The sequence below is a fragment of the Quercus suber genome, unplaced genomic scaffold (genome assembly GCF_002906115.3).
Source record: "Quercus suber isolate HL8 unplaced genomic scaffold, Cork oak 2.0 scaffold_300, whole genome shotgun sequence".
Lineage (NCBI taxonomy): Eukaryota > Viridiplantae > Streptophyta > Magnoliopsida > Fagales > Fagaceae > Quercus > Quercus suber.
Window position 1 is genome coordinate 582,002 of NW_027069756.1, and position 22,907 is coordinate 604,908.

At 32.9% G+C, this 22,907-nt stretch overlaps 2 protein-coding genes across 2 annotated transcripts; both read left to right on the forward strand.

Moving 5' to 3' along the window:
• The first annotated feature begins 1,013 nt into the window (after positions 1-1,013).
• On the forward strand, positions 1,014-6,548 carry LOC112018589 (uncharacterized). Its single transcript, XM_065782393.1, has 10 exons — positions 1,014-1,068; positions 1,467-1,813; positions 3,711-3,897; positions 3,997-4,130; positions 4,412-4,524; positions 4,716-4,962; positions 5,581-5,736; positions 5,887-5,966; positions 6,094-6,143; positions 6,415-6,548. Exons 1-10 carry the CDS (start codon positions 1,014-1,016, stop codon positions 6,546-6,548), a joined length of 1,503 nt encoding a protein of 500 aa, XP_065638465.1.
• A 10,380-nt stretch (positions 6,549-16,928) lies between these two features.
• Positions 16,929-20,831, forward strand: LOC112018586 (uncharacterized). The gene is made up of 9 exons (XM_024051109.2): positions 16,929-17,369; positions 17,788-17,974; positions 18,081-18,214; positions 18,649-18,761; positions 18,957-19,203; positions 19,696-19,851; positions 20,000-20,079; positions 20,197-20,246; positions 20,485-20,831. Exons 1-9 carry the CDS (start codon positions 16,977-16,979, stop codon positions 20,616-20,618), a joined length of 1,494 nt encoding a protein of 497 aa, XP_023906877.1. The 5' UTR covers positions 16,929-16,976; the 3' UTR covers positions 20,619-20,831.
• The last annotated feature ends 2,076 nt before the right edge of the window (positions 20,832-22,907 follow it).

Genomic DNA, 22,907 nt, shown 5'->3' on the forward strand with positions numbered 1-22,907 from the left:
GTGTTTTGGACATTGCTCAAGTTGATACAAGTCAAGATTCAAAAACATACAAGCTACAAAAAGAAGAATTCAAAATTTGTCAGCTTAATTGAACGAAGAGAAGGCTCGACCGATCAGATTGCGAATCTACAAAATTTTAAAGAAGGTCCAATAGCCCATGAAACATTTAGAGTTTGAGTCCAACACTGCGAAGTATAAAATAAAAACTCTAATACAAGTTTTTCAAGTCTTGAAAGTTACTCTTGTGAGATTTGTGAGGTTTTGTACTTTCTAACTCTATCAAGCACCTACCGGAGATCAAACTCATATTGCTTATACCAGTGGAGTAAAAGTTGCGGTCAAGCTTCAGCTATCAAGTGTACTGAAGATCAAGACATGAACTGGAGGTTCATGTGAGGGTAAGTCCAAGATCAAAGAAGTCTGAGGAGTTCAAAGCCCAGTTTGATAACTGTGTTAGATTTACTATGAATTGGTATTCTTGAATGTAAATCTCAATTTAATATAATAAATTGTTCTCTTGGAATAGTTCCCCCAAGTTTTTTACCTTAAAATAAGTTGTTTCATTGATTTTTCGGGGTCATCACATCTTGTTTTATTTAGTTTTTCGCTGTGCATATTATGTGTGAGGAATGTTTGACCTAGATCTAAATTATTAACCTAAGTAACAACTTGGCTAATAAATTAGGTTAAACATATTGTGTTTTCCAGAGATCTAAATCTTTACCGAGAAAATTGTTGTCTTAACCTAATAAAAAACCATTCATCATTAAGAAGAGGGGGTAATAAGTTTTAATCCATGGTATCTAAAAAAGATTATATTAATTATTGATATAAATTTGTTACAAAAATCATATATTAAATACACTCGAAAAATTCCTTCTCAATGCATAAAGGCGATGGCTTGGGGAAAAAAAAAGTGAACCCAATATATATACTTATCATAGTTGACTAGATTCCTTACTATGGAGACCTCCTAAACCAACAATGAGGAAACAAGAGCTGAGGTCGAATATATGTACGCCATCAAAGTGGACAAAGTTTATGTCATCAAAGGTTATCTATACAGAGGTAAGCACTTTATGCACCTAACCAAATCACGATAATTTGGTAATTTCTTGGTATAAATCGTTTCATATAATAAGACAGGTTTTTTTTTTTATTAATTAAAAAAAGGAAATATCTTTTCCAGTTTTTATCACACTATTTCACTCACTATCTATATATGAAACACCATTATCCTAATAAATGATAAATCCCAATAAACAAATAGTGTGGTGGAGCCTTGGAGGGTTAAGGTAGTGTTAAACCTTGTAGTATAAATATGTGTCCGTTCACAATTGTCTATCAAACCTTCTATCTCTCAAGGAAGCTTTAGATAGAACTTTTCAGATAATCTGCATATTTTATAGTATACTTTGCCATGGATTCTCTTAGATCATTTCAACTGCTTTCTTTGTTCTTCCTAGTTTTCACATTTTCTGCTTCTGTTTTTGCTTTTAACATGCCAAGGCTTGGAACCCAAAGAAGAACAACGCAGCATGAACCCCAAACCATATCTTCAACATCCAATCTTGAAGATCTCAAAACCTACTATTACACCCAAACACTAGATCACTTCAACTATAGGCCTGATAGCTACACTACTTTCAAACAAAGATATGTGATCAACTCTAAGTATTGGGGTGGAGCAAATGCAAGTGCACCAATATTTACGTATCTTGGCGCAGAAGAATCCTTGGATGATGATTTGCCTATCATTGGATTTCTCAGTGATAATGCCCCCAGGTTTAAGGCTCTGCAAGTATACATAGAGGTAAAACCTTAAAAGTGAATATGTCAATTATTTCACGTTTCACAATAACTATATATAAACTCATAACCAACTTCCACACACATGCGTGTGTGTGTATATATATATATATATATATGTATGGAAAAGTTAATGGATGCACTAAGATTATTGGTTTAGGAAATATTTTTATAAATTTTTTATAAGAAAAGAAAAGAACAATTGATTTTTTTTTACAATATTTTATATTTTCCATTAAAGTGGTATTAAAAGTTTCCTAAAATGATTTGTTAGCAAATATTCTAAGAACACTCATTAATAGGATATATATATATATATGGATTGGGTTTAAGTTACATCTAGTGTAACTCTAAGTAATGTTATACCACCCAATAACTTGTTATAAAATTCATATTTTGAAAATCTCACCGTTGAATTACATGTTCTATATGTTCTTAACAATCATGCCAATTTTCATGTCAATTGGATGTTATTTACCATTTGATCTATTAACTCATCTTTTATACATTATTTTAAACTATAAAAACTTGAATTTAAAAAATTGATTGATGACATGACTATTAATCTTTGATCACCTTGAAATTTTACAAGTATAGAGAATATATGAAGATAATGTAATCTAACGGTAGATTTGCCAAAATTTGCATCTAATTAAAAAATATTGAGTAGTGTAACATTACTTAGAGTTACATCATGTGTAACTTGAACTCGATCCTCTATATATATATATATATATATACATTTACATACATACGTATAATATTGGGGGGCTCATGGCCCCCCAAAACTATTGAGGCCCCTTCTAATAGTAAATAAAAATAAGTTGTACTTCTATAAAATATAAGCTGGGCTTTAACAATTGTGCCAATTGGCCCCCTCAAAAAATTTCCTGGAACGTAGTCCACCCTTTGAAATCTCACAATGATACAATATATCACTCCACTGTTAGTTTTTATATACATTGTACACCCCACCCAAATAAAACAAACGCTTTTGACAAAACCTAATAAATGCTTAGTTGCCATATGTCCATCCTTTTTAATATTTTATAATAAGAATGCAAATGTGCTATGTAATCAATGTTCAATTTTGAAGTGCATTGTGCACGGTACACTACTTGAACTTATGAGGTTTTATTCACCTATAAATTTGATTTTTTTTTTTCTTATTATCTCTTCTTTTTCTTTTTCTTTTTTTCTCTCTGGCTAATATTATCTTTTACTTTTGGATTTAGGTGCTTGATAAGTTGTGCTAACATTGAATTTTTTATTTTATTTTATCTTTTTCTAGAAGAAAGTTTAGGTTGGAATAGAGATTTATATATTTGAAGATTTGAATAGGAAATCCTATAGAATTGATAATGAATAAATTTTATTCTTTGAAAAATCAATGTTGAACATAACTTTTATAGGAGATGCTTTTTTTGGTTTATGTTTATAGCAAATTACTCATTTTTTGTACACTAATTTGAGTTTAGAAATGTTATTTAATTTCATTGATCATTTTGTGTATAATATATGTATGAGTTATGACTAACATATGAATAAGTAATTCGGCCCCTCAAATAAAAAATCATGCATATGCCCTTGTGTGTGTGTATATATGTATATAAAATCAGCTTTTTTTTATATATATTTATTTGAAAATTGGATCTAATATTTATTTGTTGTATCTAACAATATACATAGTATAAAATTATTGAAAATTATAAATAAGATGACTCTTTTTTTAAGAATCTAAATAACATGACAATAAATGTTCATTAAATTGTAATATTTGAACTGAACCAGGAAATGAATCCATCTCAGATGGAGAAATTTTTTTTTCCATTTTTACTGATGTGATATATGTTGGAATCTTACACTAATGAATTGTTGTATATATTATTGATTCTAAATAGCATCGGTACTATGGGAAATCAGTACCATTTGGGTCAATGAAAGCGGCTATGAAAAATGAAAGCACTCGTGGTTATTTCAACTCAGTTCAGGCTATAGCCGATTATGCTGCTGTGCTCTTACACGTAAAGAAAAAGTTATCTGCAGAAAATTCTCCGGTAATTGTTATTGGAGGTTCCTATGGGGGAAGTAGGTCACTATAAATCCATTTTTTGAGCTACTAGTCGATCACTAACTTTTTCATACTTTGTCTTAATTTATTTTTCTCTTTTTTATGTAATTTCGCAGTGCTTGCATCATGGTTTCGGCTAAAGTATCCGCATATTGCCCTTGGAGCTGTAGCTTCTTCAGCTCCAATCCTGTACTTCGACACCATCGCACCACAAGCTGGATACTACTCTGTAGTAACCAAGGATTTTAAAGTAACGCATTAACTTACTTTATATTTATGGATTTAATGCTAAAATCAATTTTAAAAAATAAATTTAGAGATACACCATTTTTTACAACTATTACATGACATGCATGTAATGTATGTTATTTGTGCATAATAGAATTAGTGTCAATGGTGAACTAAAATAAAAGTTATTCAGCTTCAATCATAGTAAGTCATGTCAATAGTTTAAAAAATATTGTATCACTAGTATTACTCAATTTAAGAGCTGCCTTCAAAAGCTTATAAAAACTGTGATGGCCGGTGCAGGAAACTAGTGAAAGTTGCTACGAAACCATACGGAAATCATGGGCGGAAATTGATAGGGTTGCTTCAAAGCCACATGGTCTTGAAGCCCTTAGCAAGAGATTCAATACTTGCAAGTACTACCACAGTTTTACCTCATTGTTATATGCAATTCTAAGAAAATAATTCTCTCCATTTTAGCTTGATCAATTTTACATAACGTGGTACACTGATAAATTCAGAAAATAAAACCCTACTGATCATGAAATGGAGAGGATCTTGCTTCTAGGTGTCATTTCTAATCAATCTAAAACTTTTGTCTCCACAGTCGGTTAAATAGATCTTTTGATCTCAAGGACTATTTGGACTCGATATATTCTGATGCAGCTCAATATAATCACCCTCCAACATATCCACTTAGCGTTCTGTGCAGTGCCATAGATGGAGCTTCTGTAGGAACTGATACTCTTGGCCGAATATATGCGGGTGTAGTTGCTTATATGGGAAACCATACATGCTATGACATGAATGAATTCAATCGTCCAACTAAAACCCTTGATGGGTGGAGCTGGCAGGTAGCTTTCAGAGTTCTACATTACATTTAATATTTAACTTATCACTCGTTGTATTAGTGATGATAATATTAGCTATATTGTAAGTTTTAGGTCTTCTAATAAGTTAAAAAGCATGTGGTAACATGTTTTAAATGTTATATATTATAAGATTAAGCTAATTATTTTAAAAATAGGTATAGTAGAAAATATTAATCAAGAATTATGAGAAGTATACCTCTAGATGCCCCTCAATATGGCTCTATTGGTGATTAGTTTTGGCATCATCAAGCCCTTCACTAAGTAGATCCCACCTAAAAGTATCCAAATGTGCATCAAAATGTACTAAATATATATATATATATATTTTTTTTTTTTTGGTAAAAAATTATTTGCTGCTACTAGATATCTCTTCTCTTTAATCCAAATGTGCATCAAAATGTACTAAATATATATATATATATATTTTTTTTTTTTTGGTAAAAAATTATTTGCTGCTACTAGATATCTCTTCTCTTTATTTATTTATTTATTAGGGAAAGAATGAGAAATTTCTTCCGACTACAAACATGAGTGGGTGCACGGAATTTGTTTGAATTTGCTATATTGATATGACTAATCTATATTATATTATATGTTCAGACATGTAGTGAGATGGTTATGCCCATTGGCCATGGTAGCAAGGACTCAATGTTCCCACCAGCACCTTTCAATCTAAACAAATTCATCAATGAATGCAAGAGCTTGTATGGTGTCATGCCTCAGCCTCACTGGGTGACAACTTACTACGGTGGTCAAGTATGTTTTTAATTAAGTACTTGTCCTTAATTGACTTCGTTAAACATTTCAAAATTACTTCTGATGATTTTGTCTGTATTCAGTGATGTTACTGGTTGCAAATTACTCTTTGGGCCTCTGATATTTGTCAAATGACTCAAATTATTGCAGGATTTGAAACTCACTCTCCATAGGTTTGGTAGCAATATTATATTCTCCAACGGACTAAGAGATCCTTATAGTAGTGGCGGGTAAACAAAGAAACAAAATATATATTAAACAAAAAAAATCAGCTTTTATGTTATTCATTTTATTTGGAAGTGTGTAAATTTTAATGTATTCTACCTACTAATTCGTTTGTCCAATCTTTGATCATAGGGTTTTGGAGAACATATCAGAAAGCATCCTTGCTGTCACTACAGTTAATGGTATTGATCATTTCATTAAAAAGATTGTTACCTTAAGGGAAAAAAAAAGACATAATATAAACAAAACAATGGTTAAATAAACTATTAATAAGGAAGAAAAATCATGCATATAACCTATTGTGCCTCTTGTTCATTGTTAAAATGATGGTTAAATTATTAAGTTCACTATTTCCTAATTAAAATCTTTATGATAATTATCATCATACAATTATAGGTTTCGAAGATACTGTTTATTTTTGACCTGAGTGTGCCAAATGTTCACTTTCTGCAGGTTCTCATTGCTTGGACATACTCGTGGCAAAGCCAAGTGACCCGCAATGGTTGGTTATGCAAAGAAAGACAGAGGTCAAGATAATTGAAAAATGGATAGCCAATTACCACAATGATCTTCTAGCGTTCAAATAGCATGTTTAATATATATCAGAGGAACTCCACAATTAGTTTTCAGAAAGAATTATGGAGCCAAATAATGTAGCTAATGCTCAATCCGAAATCAATGAAAAAAAATATTAAGTATTCTAAATTCCTGCACTCATGATGGTTATGGTTGAGCGATTATTGCACATAATATGATATATCATTAAAGAACTAATCATGGAATATTATTATGTTTATAATATTTTCACAACAAATCTAAAATGTCAAACTGTTATTGGTTCTAATATGGGCCGATCATTGACATCATTTTTTCACCCATTAATAACAAGTTAATACTTATAATTTATTTGAAAATTTTGTGAACGTCACATTACTCATAATTATAATGATCAAGACTTAGAATTTCTTTCGTGGAATCCACCAGTTCTTAATGGATTTAAAGCGCATGTATATGTGACCACATTATAAGCATTTGTGGGGGAAACAAGGGAAAAGAGTTTTATTGCCTCATCCTCAAAATAGTCCCTAAAATTTTGATATTGGTGGGCATGCCACCCCATTAGGGACCAACTTTTTCATTTCTTATCCTTTTGTTATGCCCTCGAGCACCACTTCATTAATTAATACCCATATATCACTTGCCGTGTATGGCCGTGGTCCTCATTCAACAAAGGTAAACTTCCACTATTATTCTTTTTCCAAGGTCTCTCTTATGAGCAAATAACAAATGGGACCATATATTAACCTAGAAGAGAAATAGAGGCAAAAGTAAAATGACTTTTAGAAAGATATATGGTAGAGAATATTGGATTTCCACAATTCAAATATAGATGAAGGTTGTTCTCCAATTGTTGGTCTTTATGACTACATAGGTAAGCCATTGGTGCATTTTCAGGCGTGGCCATGATTTTGACATTATGCGACCTATGACCAACAGTTTTTCAGTCAAAGAGAATGTGTTTCACACTTTTTTTTTGGGTGAGGGAGAATGATTCTAGAGTCTAGACTTTTGCACCTTTATGGTCCACAATATATAGGCGAAGAGTGATGCACAATCCCACATCTACAAAGCAAATGACTAATGGTCCATTTGGATTGAAGAGGAGAGAGGAGGAGTAGAGTAGAATAGAGTAGATTTAATACAAAATTAGCTTATTTTTAGCTAATACTACTCTACTCTCCCTCCTTTCCCCTCCATCCAAACAGGTCATAAATTAGTACCTTCTAGTACGAATATAATTGTCCTCGTGTGCACATTATGCAATGCAACTATACGTTAAAATATAGTTGGAATACTCGTGCAACACAGGTTGTCACTAGTCATCTTTCTTTCTTAAGTTTTTAACTGATCATTAGCACATTTTAATTATGCTTAAACTTATAGAACCTTTCTTTCAATGATGGAAATCATAGTCAACAAGAATAATAACTTTCTAGTGGCAATGCAAGCAGCCTATCTTTTAGCGTAATTAGTGTACACACAAGATGAATCCTTGATCATTTCCACCATATCAATATGATGTTGATTTTCATAATAAATACTTTAATTTCGACCAAATTCACATATAAAACAAATTAGAATTCAGAAAAAACTAACGTTTATTGAATAGAAAAGCGATATGACCAGTTCTTTCCAAAGTCTGTCCTATATATGGATATTTTGAAGATAAGACTGAAATAGTCACCATGCTCTTTTGAAGTGTTTTTCATGGATGCTTTAGCATACACGGCACGAATATATATATATATATATATATTTGTGGAGCTCGGCTGGGACATTTTTTTTAATGATATTCAAACTTTGTTGGTAGAGTTACCATGGTTTTCTATTAGTAGTATTAAACGAGAGGCTAATTATGTGGCTCACTCGTTAGCCCGCTATGCCAGACATATTTTGGAGGATGTTTTTTGGATTGAGGATTCTCCTCCCCCTGCTTTAGAAGCTTTGTATTTTGATCTTGCTCAAATTCATTAATGAAGTTTGGTTTCAATTTCAAAAAAAAAAAAAAATGGAGGAGGAAAAAAGAAAAAGAAAGTAAAGGTCATGTCCAGATAGACTTGATCGGGATGCAATTACTTATTATGCGATAGAGTACTTGGATATGAGCCATTAATCCTTATTTACAAAAGGCATTCTTGTTTTTTCCTTAAAAATTATTTAAAAAAAAAAAAGACATTAATTCTTGTTTTTTTATTTGGTTTGAGTGATACCTCTTTGTGTTGAGCACCTTGTTGGCTTGTTGCTTCTTCTTGAGAGGGAAAAAATGTATTGACCCCTTACAAATTAATTAATTACCCAAGTTAATTAATTAAGTTCAATTACATGCAATGGCGTGGTAGCACAAACAAATCACCAACTAAACTAAATGCAGCGGAAATTAAATTTGACACGATGATTTGTTTACCAATGAGGAAAACCATCAAAGCAAAAACCCCACTGGATGATTTTAAGGTCACCACTCCCAAGAATCTACTAATCAATAACAAGCGGTTACAAGTATAAGGAATCTTATCAACTACCCTTGACCTATCCCGAAATACCAACTTACAGTTAAACCCTTACCCCCAATGGTGGAGCCAAGATTTCAGTTTAGAGGAGACAAAATTAAAAGAAAAGATTGAAAGTAAAATTAATCTAAATATTATTAATCGATGTTAATAACAAAATAGATATAGAATTATATACTATTAATGCAATTGTCGTACAAAATCTAATATAATATAAACTCTAATTTATTTTTTCATACATAATTTAATTTGTTCAATTGGAAGATTAGTAAAATACACCTCGATATGAGTTTATTTAGAATTTGAATCTAAATCATTATTATAACTTTGCTTCTCCATAATCTAAATTGATTATAAGTATATATTTCATATTATTAAAATAAATAAAACAAAAAAAAAAATCAAAGTTAATAACAATCAAATTAAGATGGGACATGGTGGGGTCATTGGTCAAAGGTAAGAGGACATGGTTTGGCAGTGGGGAGAGGGGAAAACCTATTTTACAGTTCCTACTCAAACTCTTTTGGGGGATACGTCCTGCTAGGATGACATATCATCTAAAAGAAGTAAGGTTGAGTTAGAACCACTCGGTGCATGCCATAAAGGATAGAGAGAGAGAACACCCACACCGTGGCAGGAAAGGGTGCCACGGCAGACTAATAAATAAAATAGCTTTCCTTTGTTTGGAGATGAGGAGTGGCACACAGACGGACCAGTGGTGGTCAACAAGTATACCCAGACTAGACAAAGGTGGTTAAAGGCTAAAATAGTAAAATCTGATTATGGCAGGCACTATAAAGGGAGACCCTTGCCGTGCCCAGAGGGGGACACCAGAATCACAGTAACAACCATCTCCGAGGAACCACGAAATAGTAAACAAGCGTGAAGGAAAGAAAGAAAAGATAAGAAAAAAACTAAAACAAAAAGAAGAAAGGAAAAAACAGAGAGTTAGATCGGCAAGAATGCACTAATAGATTGATTTCCTCTCTCCCTCTCAAAATCCTACTCTTTGCCAAAAGCGAAAGGGTTTCCTCCGGGCACCAACCATTCAGGTCCATTTCCCTCAAAGTGATTAATTTCCACAACAAGATTTTTCCTGGGAGATTAATTGCGTTGAGAATAAGCGTTCTTCCCTCTCTGGTTTTGGTCCTGCGGACTAGATTTACTCTGATTTCTTTCTTCTCTTAATTGACCCATATGCTAACCACTTATTAACTTGCTTTCTTTATAAAAGTAATTATTGTTATTGTGATTATCTTTCTTAATTAAGGATTAATTGTTCACTTTAATTGAGAAGCCGAAGTATTCTCTTTTTGTTTTATTATTATGTCTGTCCGCCATGACTCATCTAAAATAACTCTGTCTGTCGTAAGCATACTCCTGGCAGACAAGGCATAGTTTGCGCACAAGCCGAATCAAGTTGAGTTACAGTTGGATCGGTCTCAGGTTGAGTACTGCAGGAGGCAGCCCAACCCAATACAACAATAGTACCACAAGAGGTAGTCTAGCCCAGTCCAACAATAGAACCACAGGAGGCAGCCTAACCTAGCATAACACAAAAGGCCCACTACACCCATACATGTCTATAATTTTAAATATGTGTTTTTAACTCTACTATAACCAAATTATCGTAGCATGTATTTTGTTATTTGATATCTAAAAATCTTTATTTATTAGAGAATGTTTCAATAATTCATATTTCAATAAACTTACAACAAACAATTAAACCAATATTGTCTCTTTTTTTTTTTTTACCGCAAAAAAATTTTTAAAAATTGTTCGAGTCATGGGTTGGGTTTACCCTCAAACAAACGGGTCAAGTCACACGTCAATTCATTTTTGCTTTAGGTTAAAAAAAGCGGATTCAGATCGGATATTTTTTAAGTCAGATCGACTAGAAAATTCTAACCTATTTTGCTAAATCTACATTTTGCCTTAAAAAATTAGCCCAATCAACAAATTTTACCAAGAAAAATTAGTTGTACGAATTGTAATATAGGCATGTGTGCACAATGATGTGCCGCAGTGGGTGTTTTGTCAGTATGTGCCTCTTTCGGTTCATTCAATTGTTATTTTTCAATTTAGCTCTTTTTGATTTGTCCTAACATATATTTTTTTTACTTTAAAATTTTATTTTATTGTATTCTTTTTCACATAGCAACAATAATTTTTTTTTTTTTTTTTTGGGTAAGATTTCTCTTTTGATAGATAGTTTCGTTCTATTCGCTAGCTGGGGAACACTTTCAATAAATTCATGCAATCAATAAGCAAAGTTCCAATAAGATAGGATTGTTGATGAGGTGGACCACAGCCGCCCCATCTAATTCCACAAAGATATTGGTGATCCTAAGGATCCTTCGATAGTACTAGTCAAGCCCGAAGGGCCAAAGCTCACCATAACACTAGTGAAATGACTGGAATCTATTATTCATGCTTATTGTATTACTGCTTCTCGAAAGCATAGAGGTAGACATGAGAAATACAATGTCTTTGTAAATGACATTACTTTGACTCGGTGGTGTCATCTGTCATGTCACCCATCCAAACAAAGAGTTGTAGAGAAGTTCTAGGGTAAGTTTAGCTTCATCTTTTGGCCTTTCATTTTTGTCTCAATTTTATTTTTTTCAAATAATCTTACAAAAAATCTCTAACTTTTGTTAGCCAAAAAAAAAATAAAAAATCATCAAAACTTCTTTCATATACACACTTCTTATTTCAAAAACCATACTGATTATTTTTATTTTTGTCTCAATTTTATTTTTTTCAAATAATCTAACAAAAAGTCTCTAACTTTTGTTAGCCAAAAAAAAATCATCAAAACTTCTTTCATATACACACTTCTTATTTCAAAAACCATACTGGATTATTTAGAGGCTAATTTTGATAGTCTTATTTCAATTTTTAATATATATATATATATATATTGTTGGGTTAAAATGAATTAACCCCTTACATACAATAGTGTGGTAGCACAAACAAATCACCAGTTATACTAAATGCAACGGAAAATAAATTTGACATAAATAAATTTTTTACGAATGGGGAAAACCCCTGAGACAAAACCCCATCGGGTGATTTTAAGGTCACTACTCCCAAGAATCCATTATTATCAATCACAAGCGATTACAAGTATAAAAAATCTTACCAAACCCTTTGGCCTATCCCAAAATACTAACCTACAGTTAAACCCTTACCCCAATACCCAATTAGACTTGTATTGTAGCAGCAATCTTTCAATTCAATGCACGAATTTCAGTACATGACTAACCAATGATGCAAGGATCCAAGTACGTGACTGACACCAGCAACTTGAAGAAAATGTTAGCTGCAAAGTTCTTTAGTTCATCAAAGATAAAGATCAAGAAGCTCATTAGTTACAAAACTCTTAGCATAAAAACGCAGTAACTTTTTCAGAAAGAATAATGAACTAGGTCACTTTCTGCATGCATGGTGGCCTTTAAAATATGTCTTATATATGTCTAAGGTTGCGGGGAAAAAAAATGTCAATTAGGGCCAAAACTCAAATCTAGAAATTCTGTTTTCGTAGATCTCGACAAATTTAGCTTCTGTCAAGTTTCGTTCTTAAATCTCGATAGATATTATTTCTGCCGAAGTATCTGTTGAGCTTTAATGAACAGCTCTTCTTCACTTGTTTCTTAGTCAGATCTTCATAACTTTAACACTTGAGTTAAACAACATGTTGTTTGAAGTCTTAAACTCATCCTAGATTTACCCAATTATAAGTAAAGTGCATTTTGTCAAAGAATTAGCCAATTACATAAAATATATCCCTAACATATATATATTTGTTCTTTATAGGATTCAAGACTTCCTTCTTTTTGATCTCTGCAATAGCTGTCCTGGGGAATTAGATAGATATGATAGATGGAATTTCGACTGGAGGTGTTTCTTCTAGCTTATACTAAATTGTTTCAGTTATATAGTTTTTTTGTTTGAATGAAATTCCGTTGGTTATTCTAAAAATCAAAATAAAAACAAAAGCCATACTGGATTTTATTGTAACTACTTGAAAACTTAGCACACATTCGAAAACAAAATACAAAAGTTTCCCTTTAGGCCCAATAGGTTGCCGTGGTTGCACCATGATTTAGTGATCCAGCCCACAAGTAATTACGGATCATCTAATGAGCTTGCGTTGTAGGAAAAAGGGTTCTTCTGTATTTGCTTCATCCAACGGAAACATAGAATATTCTCTCATGTTGTAGGACAGGGCAAATAGCTACATATCAAGTATGGCACTTGCTTCCTATCAAAAATAATAATAATAAAAATAAAAGTATGGCGCTTGCAGACTTATGTTGTCCTAACCTTCAAGCTCAAGGCATCATGAGTTTGGTAGTGCAAATATGGTGCTCTGGACCTATGTTGGTTTAAACCCGGAAAAATCTTGTATGATACCCATGTCTCAGCGACCTAATCCATGTAATTTAAGCATCGGTGAACTTTTTACAAGCACCACCAAAATTAAATTCATTATTTCTTAGTAATTATGCTTCACAGGCAAGGATGGCAATAACAACCCAACCTGTGGGTACCTAGCCCGATCCAACTGTAATGGGTCGGGTTTTACCCAGCCCGATAAAGAATAGGTTTGGGTATGGGTTAAAAAAAAACCCTCCAAAGTGGGTCCAAGTCGAATCTGGGTTTTATCAAAACCCAGCCCGAACCCAGACCCAGACCCAATCCAGTTAGCCTAAATGTAAAATTACCAAAAAAGAAAAAAAAAAAAAAAAAAAAAAAAAAAAAAAAAAAAAAAACCTACCTATATATATATATATATATCACAACCCTAACCCTAAAACTCATTTCTCTCTCAACTCAACTGCCTCTCTTACCTCACCCTCACTGACTCTCACTCTCACTGACTCTCACTCTCATTTCATCTACCCCTCATGGTCTTACCTAATCATCCTCACCCTCACTCTATTCACTCACCGACCTACCCTCACCCTTGTGGAGGAGCACAAATCTCGTGGTGGTTGCCGTTTGTCACAGAGGAGCACGAGATTGTTAGATCGAAGAGAGATGTGATGATTGGAGGAGCTCTTGGTCGTGCTGAGGTCAGGTGAAGCCCAGGGGTGCGATTGATGGCTAAAACCACCACCGATGGAGCTTTAGTGGTTTGAGTTCTTCATTTTTTTTTTTTTTTTTGGTTCATTTCCTCTCTCAGTATTTTTTGTTTTTGGGTATTTATTCGAGGATTCAATATGTATAGAATGTAATGCATGTGTATATTTTATGTTGGTTTAGTTAACTATAGCGCCTGAGATAACTTCAAAGAATGTAAATCAGAGTTGATATATTTGTTAATGTAAAAATCAATCCATAAGTGGAGTTTTGTTTCTTCTATTTTTTGTGTTTATTTATTATTTATTTTCTATCTAAGAATCTCATTTCAGCAAGACTGATAACACAATGTTGATTGATTTGTGTTGCTGTTTGTGTTTCTATTTTGTTTGAGATTTTTTTTTTTTTTTTTTTTTGATAAGATTGGGTCGAATTGGGCCATGGATTCGGCCCAAAAGTGGCCGGACGGGGCCCGCGGAGACCCGACGGGGCGGATTTGGGGCTAAAAAAAACTTGTTTATTAAACGGGCCAAGTCCAGGTAACGAGGGATGGCCCGAGGTCGGGTCCAGGCATCAAAAAACCCTGCCTGAACCCGACCCGTTGTCATTCCTATTCACAGCTCTCATGTATTATAAGAAAGGGATTTGTCAATATGATTTGATGACATTATAGTTTTAATGGGTGGGCCGAAAAGAATGGGCCCATCCCCAGAACAACTTAAGCCCATTTCGGGGTGGTCTCGGCCCAAGATAGGCCCGTGCTAGCCGAAAGTATAATGAAACATCCTAGATAAGGGACCCCACCTTGGCAAACTTTCCTAGAAGAACCCATATGAGCCGAAGATGCAAGGCAACGTCTTGGGAGAATCTACCCGCCGGACATAGGATTCGGTGTCGAGCATAAGTTACTAGAGTATCATCTTAACGGCAGATAGTGGGTCCTCTCTCTAATAGATGACATGACATAATTGAACTGTAGACAAGATTTAAGAAACCACCCAAGCCTTATGGGTGAAGGGACCCATCGACAAACTAGATATTCTCTCATCATGATTGTCTCACTGAAACAATGGTATAAACTGGAGGGTAGGGGCAAAAATTGGGGGTTAGAACAAAATTTGGGGGAGAGATACACAAGATAAAAGTGAGGACATAATCTTAGGATTATTGAGGTCTTGTTCGAACCTCAAGTAGGGAATTCAACAGTAGCAAAGTCTTCTTAGCTAGGCCTACTTCAAAGCATTTCTACAAAAATTAGAACCAGTGTGTGATCCATCTTAGCATAAATCACTTTAGGAGTCTCCCATTGTGGGCTATACCCAATCCAAAATACAAATAAATTGGGGGCCCAAATCTCAGAAAGCCCAGGGGTTTTGGAAAGGAGCCACCACAATTTTAAAAATTGAAACAGAAGCAAATGGGATGTTATAATACTATGAAGCTAGTGGAGTAGAAGTTCCTTTTTATGATTAGAAGATGTAAACTAATTTGTAAGCCATTCTGATTTGTCTGCCACAAAGCTACATCTTTAAGCACCATGATAGTTGTTTATACCTTTTTTTTTTTTTACACACACTAAAACTTAAATACATTTAGTTCCTAAAATTTAGTATATAAGCGATTTTAGTTTCTAAAATTTAAAATAATTGCTTTTAGTCCTTTAGAGACCAAAATCCAATAATTTCAAGTTTCTTAGGAACTAAAAACAAGCACTTTAAGTTTCTTAAGGACTAAAGGCAATTACTTTAAAATTCAGGGACTAAAAAGAAACAATTTAAAATTCATGAACTAAACTCACTTATGTGCTGAAATTTAAGGGTATAGGATTAACTTCGTCACCACTTTATAGTTGCATTGAATATGATAGATTTTAGAAAAGATAAAATAATCAATACAATTATATATTTGAATTTAATTGGAGAACCTAATCTACAATACTAAAGAAACTGTAATTCACTGCTTGATATATAAAAAAAAGATTACATTGTTGATATAAAAAATCATATAATTGAGTCATTGACTAGATTATTGTAGATTACATTATTGATATAAATTTGTTACAAAAATCATATAATTTCAATCGCCTGCTATCTAAAAAGAGATTACATTATTGATATAAATTTGTTACAAAAATCATATCTCAAATACATTCGAAAAATTCCTTCTAAATAATTCATAAAGGCAATGGCTTCGGGAAAAAAAAAAAAAAAAAAATTTTTTTTTTTTTTTTTTTAGCCGGACTTATTGACTTTTGGGAGACAAAAAATACTGTGTATGTACTGTGCGTGCACTGTTCACGTACTGTTCATGCACTGTTCACACAATATTTAATATTAAAAGTGGGTCCCACAGTACTATTCACAAATTATTTTACTACAGTGTTTTCAGCAACAATCAGTTTTTAGTAACTTTCAGCAACAATAAGTGCTATCCAAACGGACCCTATATGTACGCCATCAAAGTGGACAAAGCTTATGTCAGCCAAGGCTATCTATACAGAGGTAAGCACTTTATGCACCTAGCCAAATAACGATAATTTGGCAATTTCTTGGTATATATCGATTCATATAATAAGACAAGTTTTTTTTTTATTATTATTAATTAAAAAAGGAAATATCTTTTCCAATTTTTATCACACTATTTCACTCACTATCTATATATGAAACTTTATCCTCATAAATGATAAAACCAACAAACAAATAGTGCGGTGGAGCCGTGGGGGGTTAAGGTAGTGTTAAACCTTGTAGTATAAATATGTGTCAATTCACAATTGTCTAACATCAAACCTTCTATCTCTCAAGGAGGCTCTAGATAGAACTTTTCATGAGATAATCTGCATATTTTATAGTATACTTTGCCATGGATACTCTTAGATCATTTCAACTGCTTTCTTTGTTCTTCCTAGTTTTCACATTTTCTGCTTCTGTTTTTGCTTATAACATGCCAAGGCTTGGAACCCAAAGAAAAACAACGCAGCATGAACCCCAAACCACATCTTCAATATCCAATCTTGAAGATCTCAAAACCTACTATTACACCCAAACACTTGATCACTTCAACTATAGGCCTGATAGCTACACCACTTTCAAACAAAGATATGTGATCAACTCTAGGTATTGGGGTGGAGCAAATGCAAGTGCACCAATATTTGCGTATCTTGGCGCAGAAGAATCCTTGGATGACGATTTGCCCATCATTGGATTTCTAAGTGATAATGCCCCCAGGTTTAAGGCTCTTCAAGTATACATAGAGGTAAACTTTAAAAAGTGATATGTCAATTATTTCATGTTTCACAATAACTATAAACTTATAACCGACTACTATACACACACATATATATAATAAGAGTCATACTAACGAATGTCCTTAGGACAATGATTAATAATTTAATTTAGAAAAATTTTAACATCATTTTTATGAAAAATGGTAAAAACTGTCAAAAAATTAATTTTTTTTCTTATAAAAACTTTCTTTAAATAAATTATTAACCATAAAAACATTCGTTAACATTTTTCATATAATAAAATTACCCTGAACATTTTTTAGATTATAATATTTAAACCGAACCATAAAATGAATCCTCAGACGAGAAAGCTTTTTCCATTTTGATGTGATCTGTATTGGAATCTTACACTAAGAAGTTGTTGTATATATTATTTATTCTAAATAGCATCGGTACTACGGGAAATCAGTACCATTTGGGTCAATGGAAGCGGCTTTGAAAAATGAAAGCACTCGTGGTTATTTCAACTCAGTTCAAGCTATAGCCGATTATGCTGCTGTGCTCTTACACATAAAGAAAAAGCTATCTGCAGAAAATTCTCCGGTAATTGTTGTTGGAGGTTCCTATGGGGGAAGTAAGTCACTCTAAATCCATTTTTTTAGACACTAGCTACTGCTCGATCACTAACTTTTTCGTGTTTTTTCTTACTTTATTTTTCTCTTTTTTACGTAATTTTACAGTGCTTGCATCATGGTTTCGGCTAAAGTATCCGCATATTGCCCTTGGAGCTGTAGCTTCTTCAGCTCCAATCCTGTACTTTGACACCATCGCACCACAAGCTGGATACTACTCTATAGTAACCAAGGATTTTAAAGTAACTCATTAACTTACTTTATATTTATGGATTTAATGTTAAAATCAATTTAAAACGATAAATTTAAAATTTGTTTGAACGTCACTTATTTTACTAAAAATTGAAAATTGAAAATAATAAATAAATATTTTTCAGTTGCTATTCATTAATAAAAATATTGTGCATTTGCCTCATTGTGATGTTCATGTCCCATGAACAAAGCAAGAGGGGCTAGATTTTAGATAATAAAAAAAATGCAAAGGCAGGATAGAATAATTTCCATCCAAACATGTAATTAGAGATATAATATTTTTCACAATTATTATATGATATGGATGTTATTTGTGCATAATAAAATTAGTATGATGATAAACCCAAATAAAATAATCATGGCAAGTCACGTCAATTTAAAAGCTGCCCTCAAAAGCTTATAGAAACTTTGATGGCTGGTGCAGGAAACTAGTGAAAGTTGCTACAAAACCATACGGGAATCATGGGCAGAAATTGATAGGTTTGCTTCAAAGCCTCATGGTCTTGAAGCCCTTGGCAAGAGATTCAATACTTGCAAGTACTAGCACAGTTTTGCCTCATTGTTATATAAAATTCTAGCTAAGAAAACAATTCTCTCCATTTTATATTGATCAACTTTGCATAGCGTGATACACTGCTAAATTCAGAAAATAAAAACCTATTGATCATGAGATAGAGAGGATCTTGTTTCTAGGGGTCATTTCTAATCAATCTAAAAAAATTTTCTCCGCAGTCGGTTAAATGGATCTGTTGATCTCAAGGACTATTTGGACTCACTATATTCTGAAGCAGCTCAATATAATCACCCCTCAACATATCCACTTAGCGTTCTGTGCAGTGCCATAGATGGAGCTTCTGTAGGAACCGATACTCTTGGCCGAGTATATGCTGGTGTAGTTGCTTATATGGGAAACCATTCATGCTATGACATGGATTTCTACAATCGTCCAACTGAAACCCATGAGGGGTGGAACTGGCAGGTATAGCTTTCACAGTTCTACATTACAAGACAATAATAATAATATAATTAATGATGATAATAGCTACTGTAAGTTTTAGGTCTTCTAATGACTAAAAAAAGCATACTGGTAACATGATTTAAATGTTATATATTATAAGATATATTAAGCTAATTATTTTTAAAATATGAATAGTAGAAAATATTAATCAAGAATTATGAGAAGTAAACCTCTAGATGCACTTCAATATGGCCCTATTGGTGATTAGTTTTGGCATCATTAAGCCCTTCACTAAGTGGATCCCACCTAAAAGTATCCAAATGTGCATCAAAATGTACTAAATATAATTTTTTTGCACAAAATTATTTTCTGTCACTCGATATCTCTCCGATTTATTTATTTAGCGAAGGAATGAGAAATTTTTTTCCAACTACGAACATGAGTAGGTGCACGGAATTTGTTTGAATTGGTTATAATAATATGAATAATCTATATATTATATTATATGTTCAGACATGTAGTGAGATGGTTATGCCCATTGGCCATGATAGCAAGGACTCAATGTTCCCACCAGCACCTTTCAATCTAAACAAATTCATCAATGAATGCAAGAGCTTGTATGGTGTCATACCTCAGCCTCACTGGGTGACAACTTACTACGGTGGTCAAGTATGTTTTTAATTTAAGTACTTGTCCTTAATTGCTTAGTTAAACATTTCAAAATTACTTCTGATGATTATCTGTATTCAGTGATGTTACTCGTTGCAAATTACTCTTTGGGCTTCTGATAATAGTCACATGTCTCAAATTATTGCAGGATTTGAAACTCACACTCCATAGGTTTGGTAGCAATATTATATTCTCCAACGGACTTAGAGATCCTTACAGTAGTGGCGGGTAAACAAAGAAACAAAATAAATAAATAATCAGCTTTTTAGTTATTCATTTTATTTGGAAGTTTGTAAATTTTAATGTATTCTACCTACTAATTCGTTTGTCCATCTCTGATCACAGGGTTTTGGAGAACATATCAGAAAGTATCCTTGCTGTCACTACGGTTAATGGTATTGATCATTTCATTAAAAAGATTGTTACCTGAAGGGGGGAAAAAATACATAATATAAACAAAACAATGGTTAAATAAACTATTATTGGGGAAGAAAAATCATGCATATAACCTATGGTTCCTCTTGTTCATTGTTAAAATGATGGTTAAATTATTAAGTTCACTATTTCCTAATATATTCTTTATGATAATGGTCATGCATATAACCTAGCGTGCTAAATGTTCATTTTCTGCAGGTTCTCACTGCTTGGACATACTCGTGGCAAAGCCAAGTGATCCGCAATGGTTGGTTATGCAAAGAAAGACAGAGGTCAAGATAATCGAAAAATGGATTGCCAATTACCATGATGATCTTCTAGCTTTCAAATAGCATGTTTAATATATATCAGAGGAACTCCACATATAGTTTCAGAAAGAATTATGGAGCCAAATAATGTAGCTAATGCTCAATCTGAAATCAATGAAAAAATATTAAGTATTCTAAATTCCGGCACTCATGATGGTTGAGCGGTTATTCCATGTAATATGATATATGTTTGTTTGTTTAGACCCCTCAAATAAATTGTTTAACCTAATATATTAACCAAGTGATTACTTAGATTAATTATTCAGATCTAGGTTAAACAAGCATATATCATATCATTCACAAGGCGGAAAAATAAATAACACAACAATATGATGATCTGCAAAAACCAATAAAACTAAATGTTTCAAGGTAAAAACCTGGGGAGGATTTGACATAGCTATCATTTAGATAAAATAAATCCACTATAAGAGAATTGAAGTTTTTACAATCATATTTAATCCTAAATCTATTGTTACCTCATATAGTAACTTACTGACACGACTACATGCAAGTTCCGAATTCACAGACTCTTTCTCTTCTTAGATTTACAACAACACAAACTGCCTTACTTGTGACTTTGAGATCCCACTCAAAGGTTTTAGATCACTATCAGTAATGATCTTGATGCAACAACTATGTTCTACTAACGTTTGATTATAGTTCTTACTCCGGTAAATTCTTGTGTTGTTAGAATGTACAAAACCTCTCAAATCTCACAAAGAGTAACACACAAGCATTCTAAAAATCTTCAAAACGTAGCTAAGGTTTCTCTTTTATATGTGGAGAAGTTAGAACAAAACCCTAAACGTTTTCGCGAGCTTAGGCGTAATTTAAAAATCTGCAGAATTTCTGTTTCTACGATTTTCAATCGGTCGAGCCTAATTTCTCGATCAGTCGAGTAAGGCAGAAACTGTCTTCCTTTTTCTACAGTCAACTAGGCTTGAACCTTAAAACCAACACTTTTAACATTGTCTAACACCTAGACTAAACATATTTTGTTCTCGGTTTGCCAACACAATAAAAATATGATTCTAAACATTTACGCCTAAATCTTTAGAACCTAACAATATCATTGAAGAAATAATCATAGAATACTGTTATGTTTACAATATTTTCAAAATAAATCTTATGTGTCAAACTGTCATTGGTTCTAATATGGGCTAATTACTAACATCATTTTTTACCCACCAATAACAACTTAACTATTAGAGTTTGTTGTGAAAATATTGTGAAGGTAACACTACTTATAATTATAATGATCAAAGACTCAAAATTTCTTTCGTGGAATCTACCAGTTCTTAATGGATTTAAAGTGCATGTATATGTGACCACATTATTATATGCATTTGTGGGGGAAACAAGGGAAAAGAATTTTGACACTACTTAGAATTTTGACAGTGGTGGGCATGCCACCCCATTAGGGTCCAACTTTTTCATTTCTTATCCTTTTGTTATGCCCTCAAGCACCACTTCATTAATTAAATTCCGTATATCACTTGCTGTGTATGGCCGGTGGTCCTTATTCAACAAAGGTAACTTCCACTATTATTTCTTTTCCAGGATGTCTTATGAGCAAATAACAAATGGGTCCATAAATTAACCTAGAAGGAGAAATAGAGGCAAAAGTAAGATGACTTTTAGAAAGATGATTGAGAATATTGGACTTCCACAATTCAAATATTGATGAAGGTTGTTCTCCAATTGTTGGTCTTTAACTCTTTATTATGACTACAAGTGCATAGCCATTTTCAGGCGTGGCCATTATTTTGACATTATGGGACCTATGTTTGATAGTTTTTCAGTCAAGGAGAATGAGTTTCACACCCTTTTTTTTTGTGGTGAGGGAGAATGTTTCTAGAGTCTAGACTCTTGCCCCTTTATTATGGTCCACAATATATATATATATATATATATAGGCGAAGAGTGATGCACAATCCCACTTCAAAGCAAATGAATAAATTAGTACCTTATCTAGTACTGATTTTTGTGTGTAACTTATGTTTTAGAGTCAAACTAGACCCAAAAAAACACCCCAAAAAAAAAACAGGTAATTGTGTCCTCATGTACACATTGTGCAATGCAACTATACAAACCACCATTCATGTCAATAAGGGGGTGTGTGGGGTTTGGGTTAAGGGGATTTTTCAACCCAACCTACTATGGTGAGTTAAAAAAAAAAATTAAAATCTAACCCAACCCAACCCACATGGATCGGGTTGGGTCGGGTTGAACCCATGAGTTGGACTGTTTTTTTTATTACTATTATTATTATTAAATTGAGCAAAATATATATATATATATATATCTCACTTG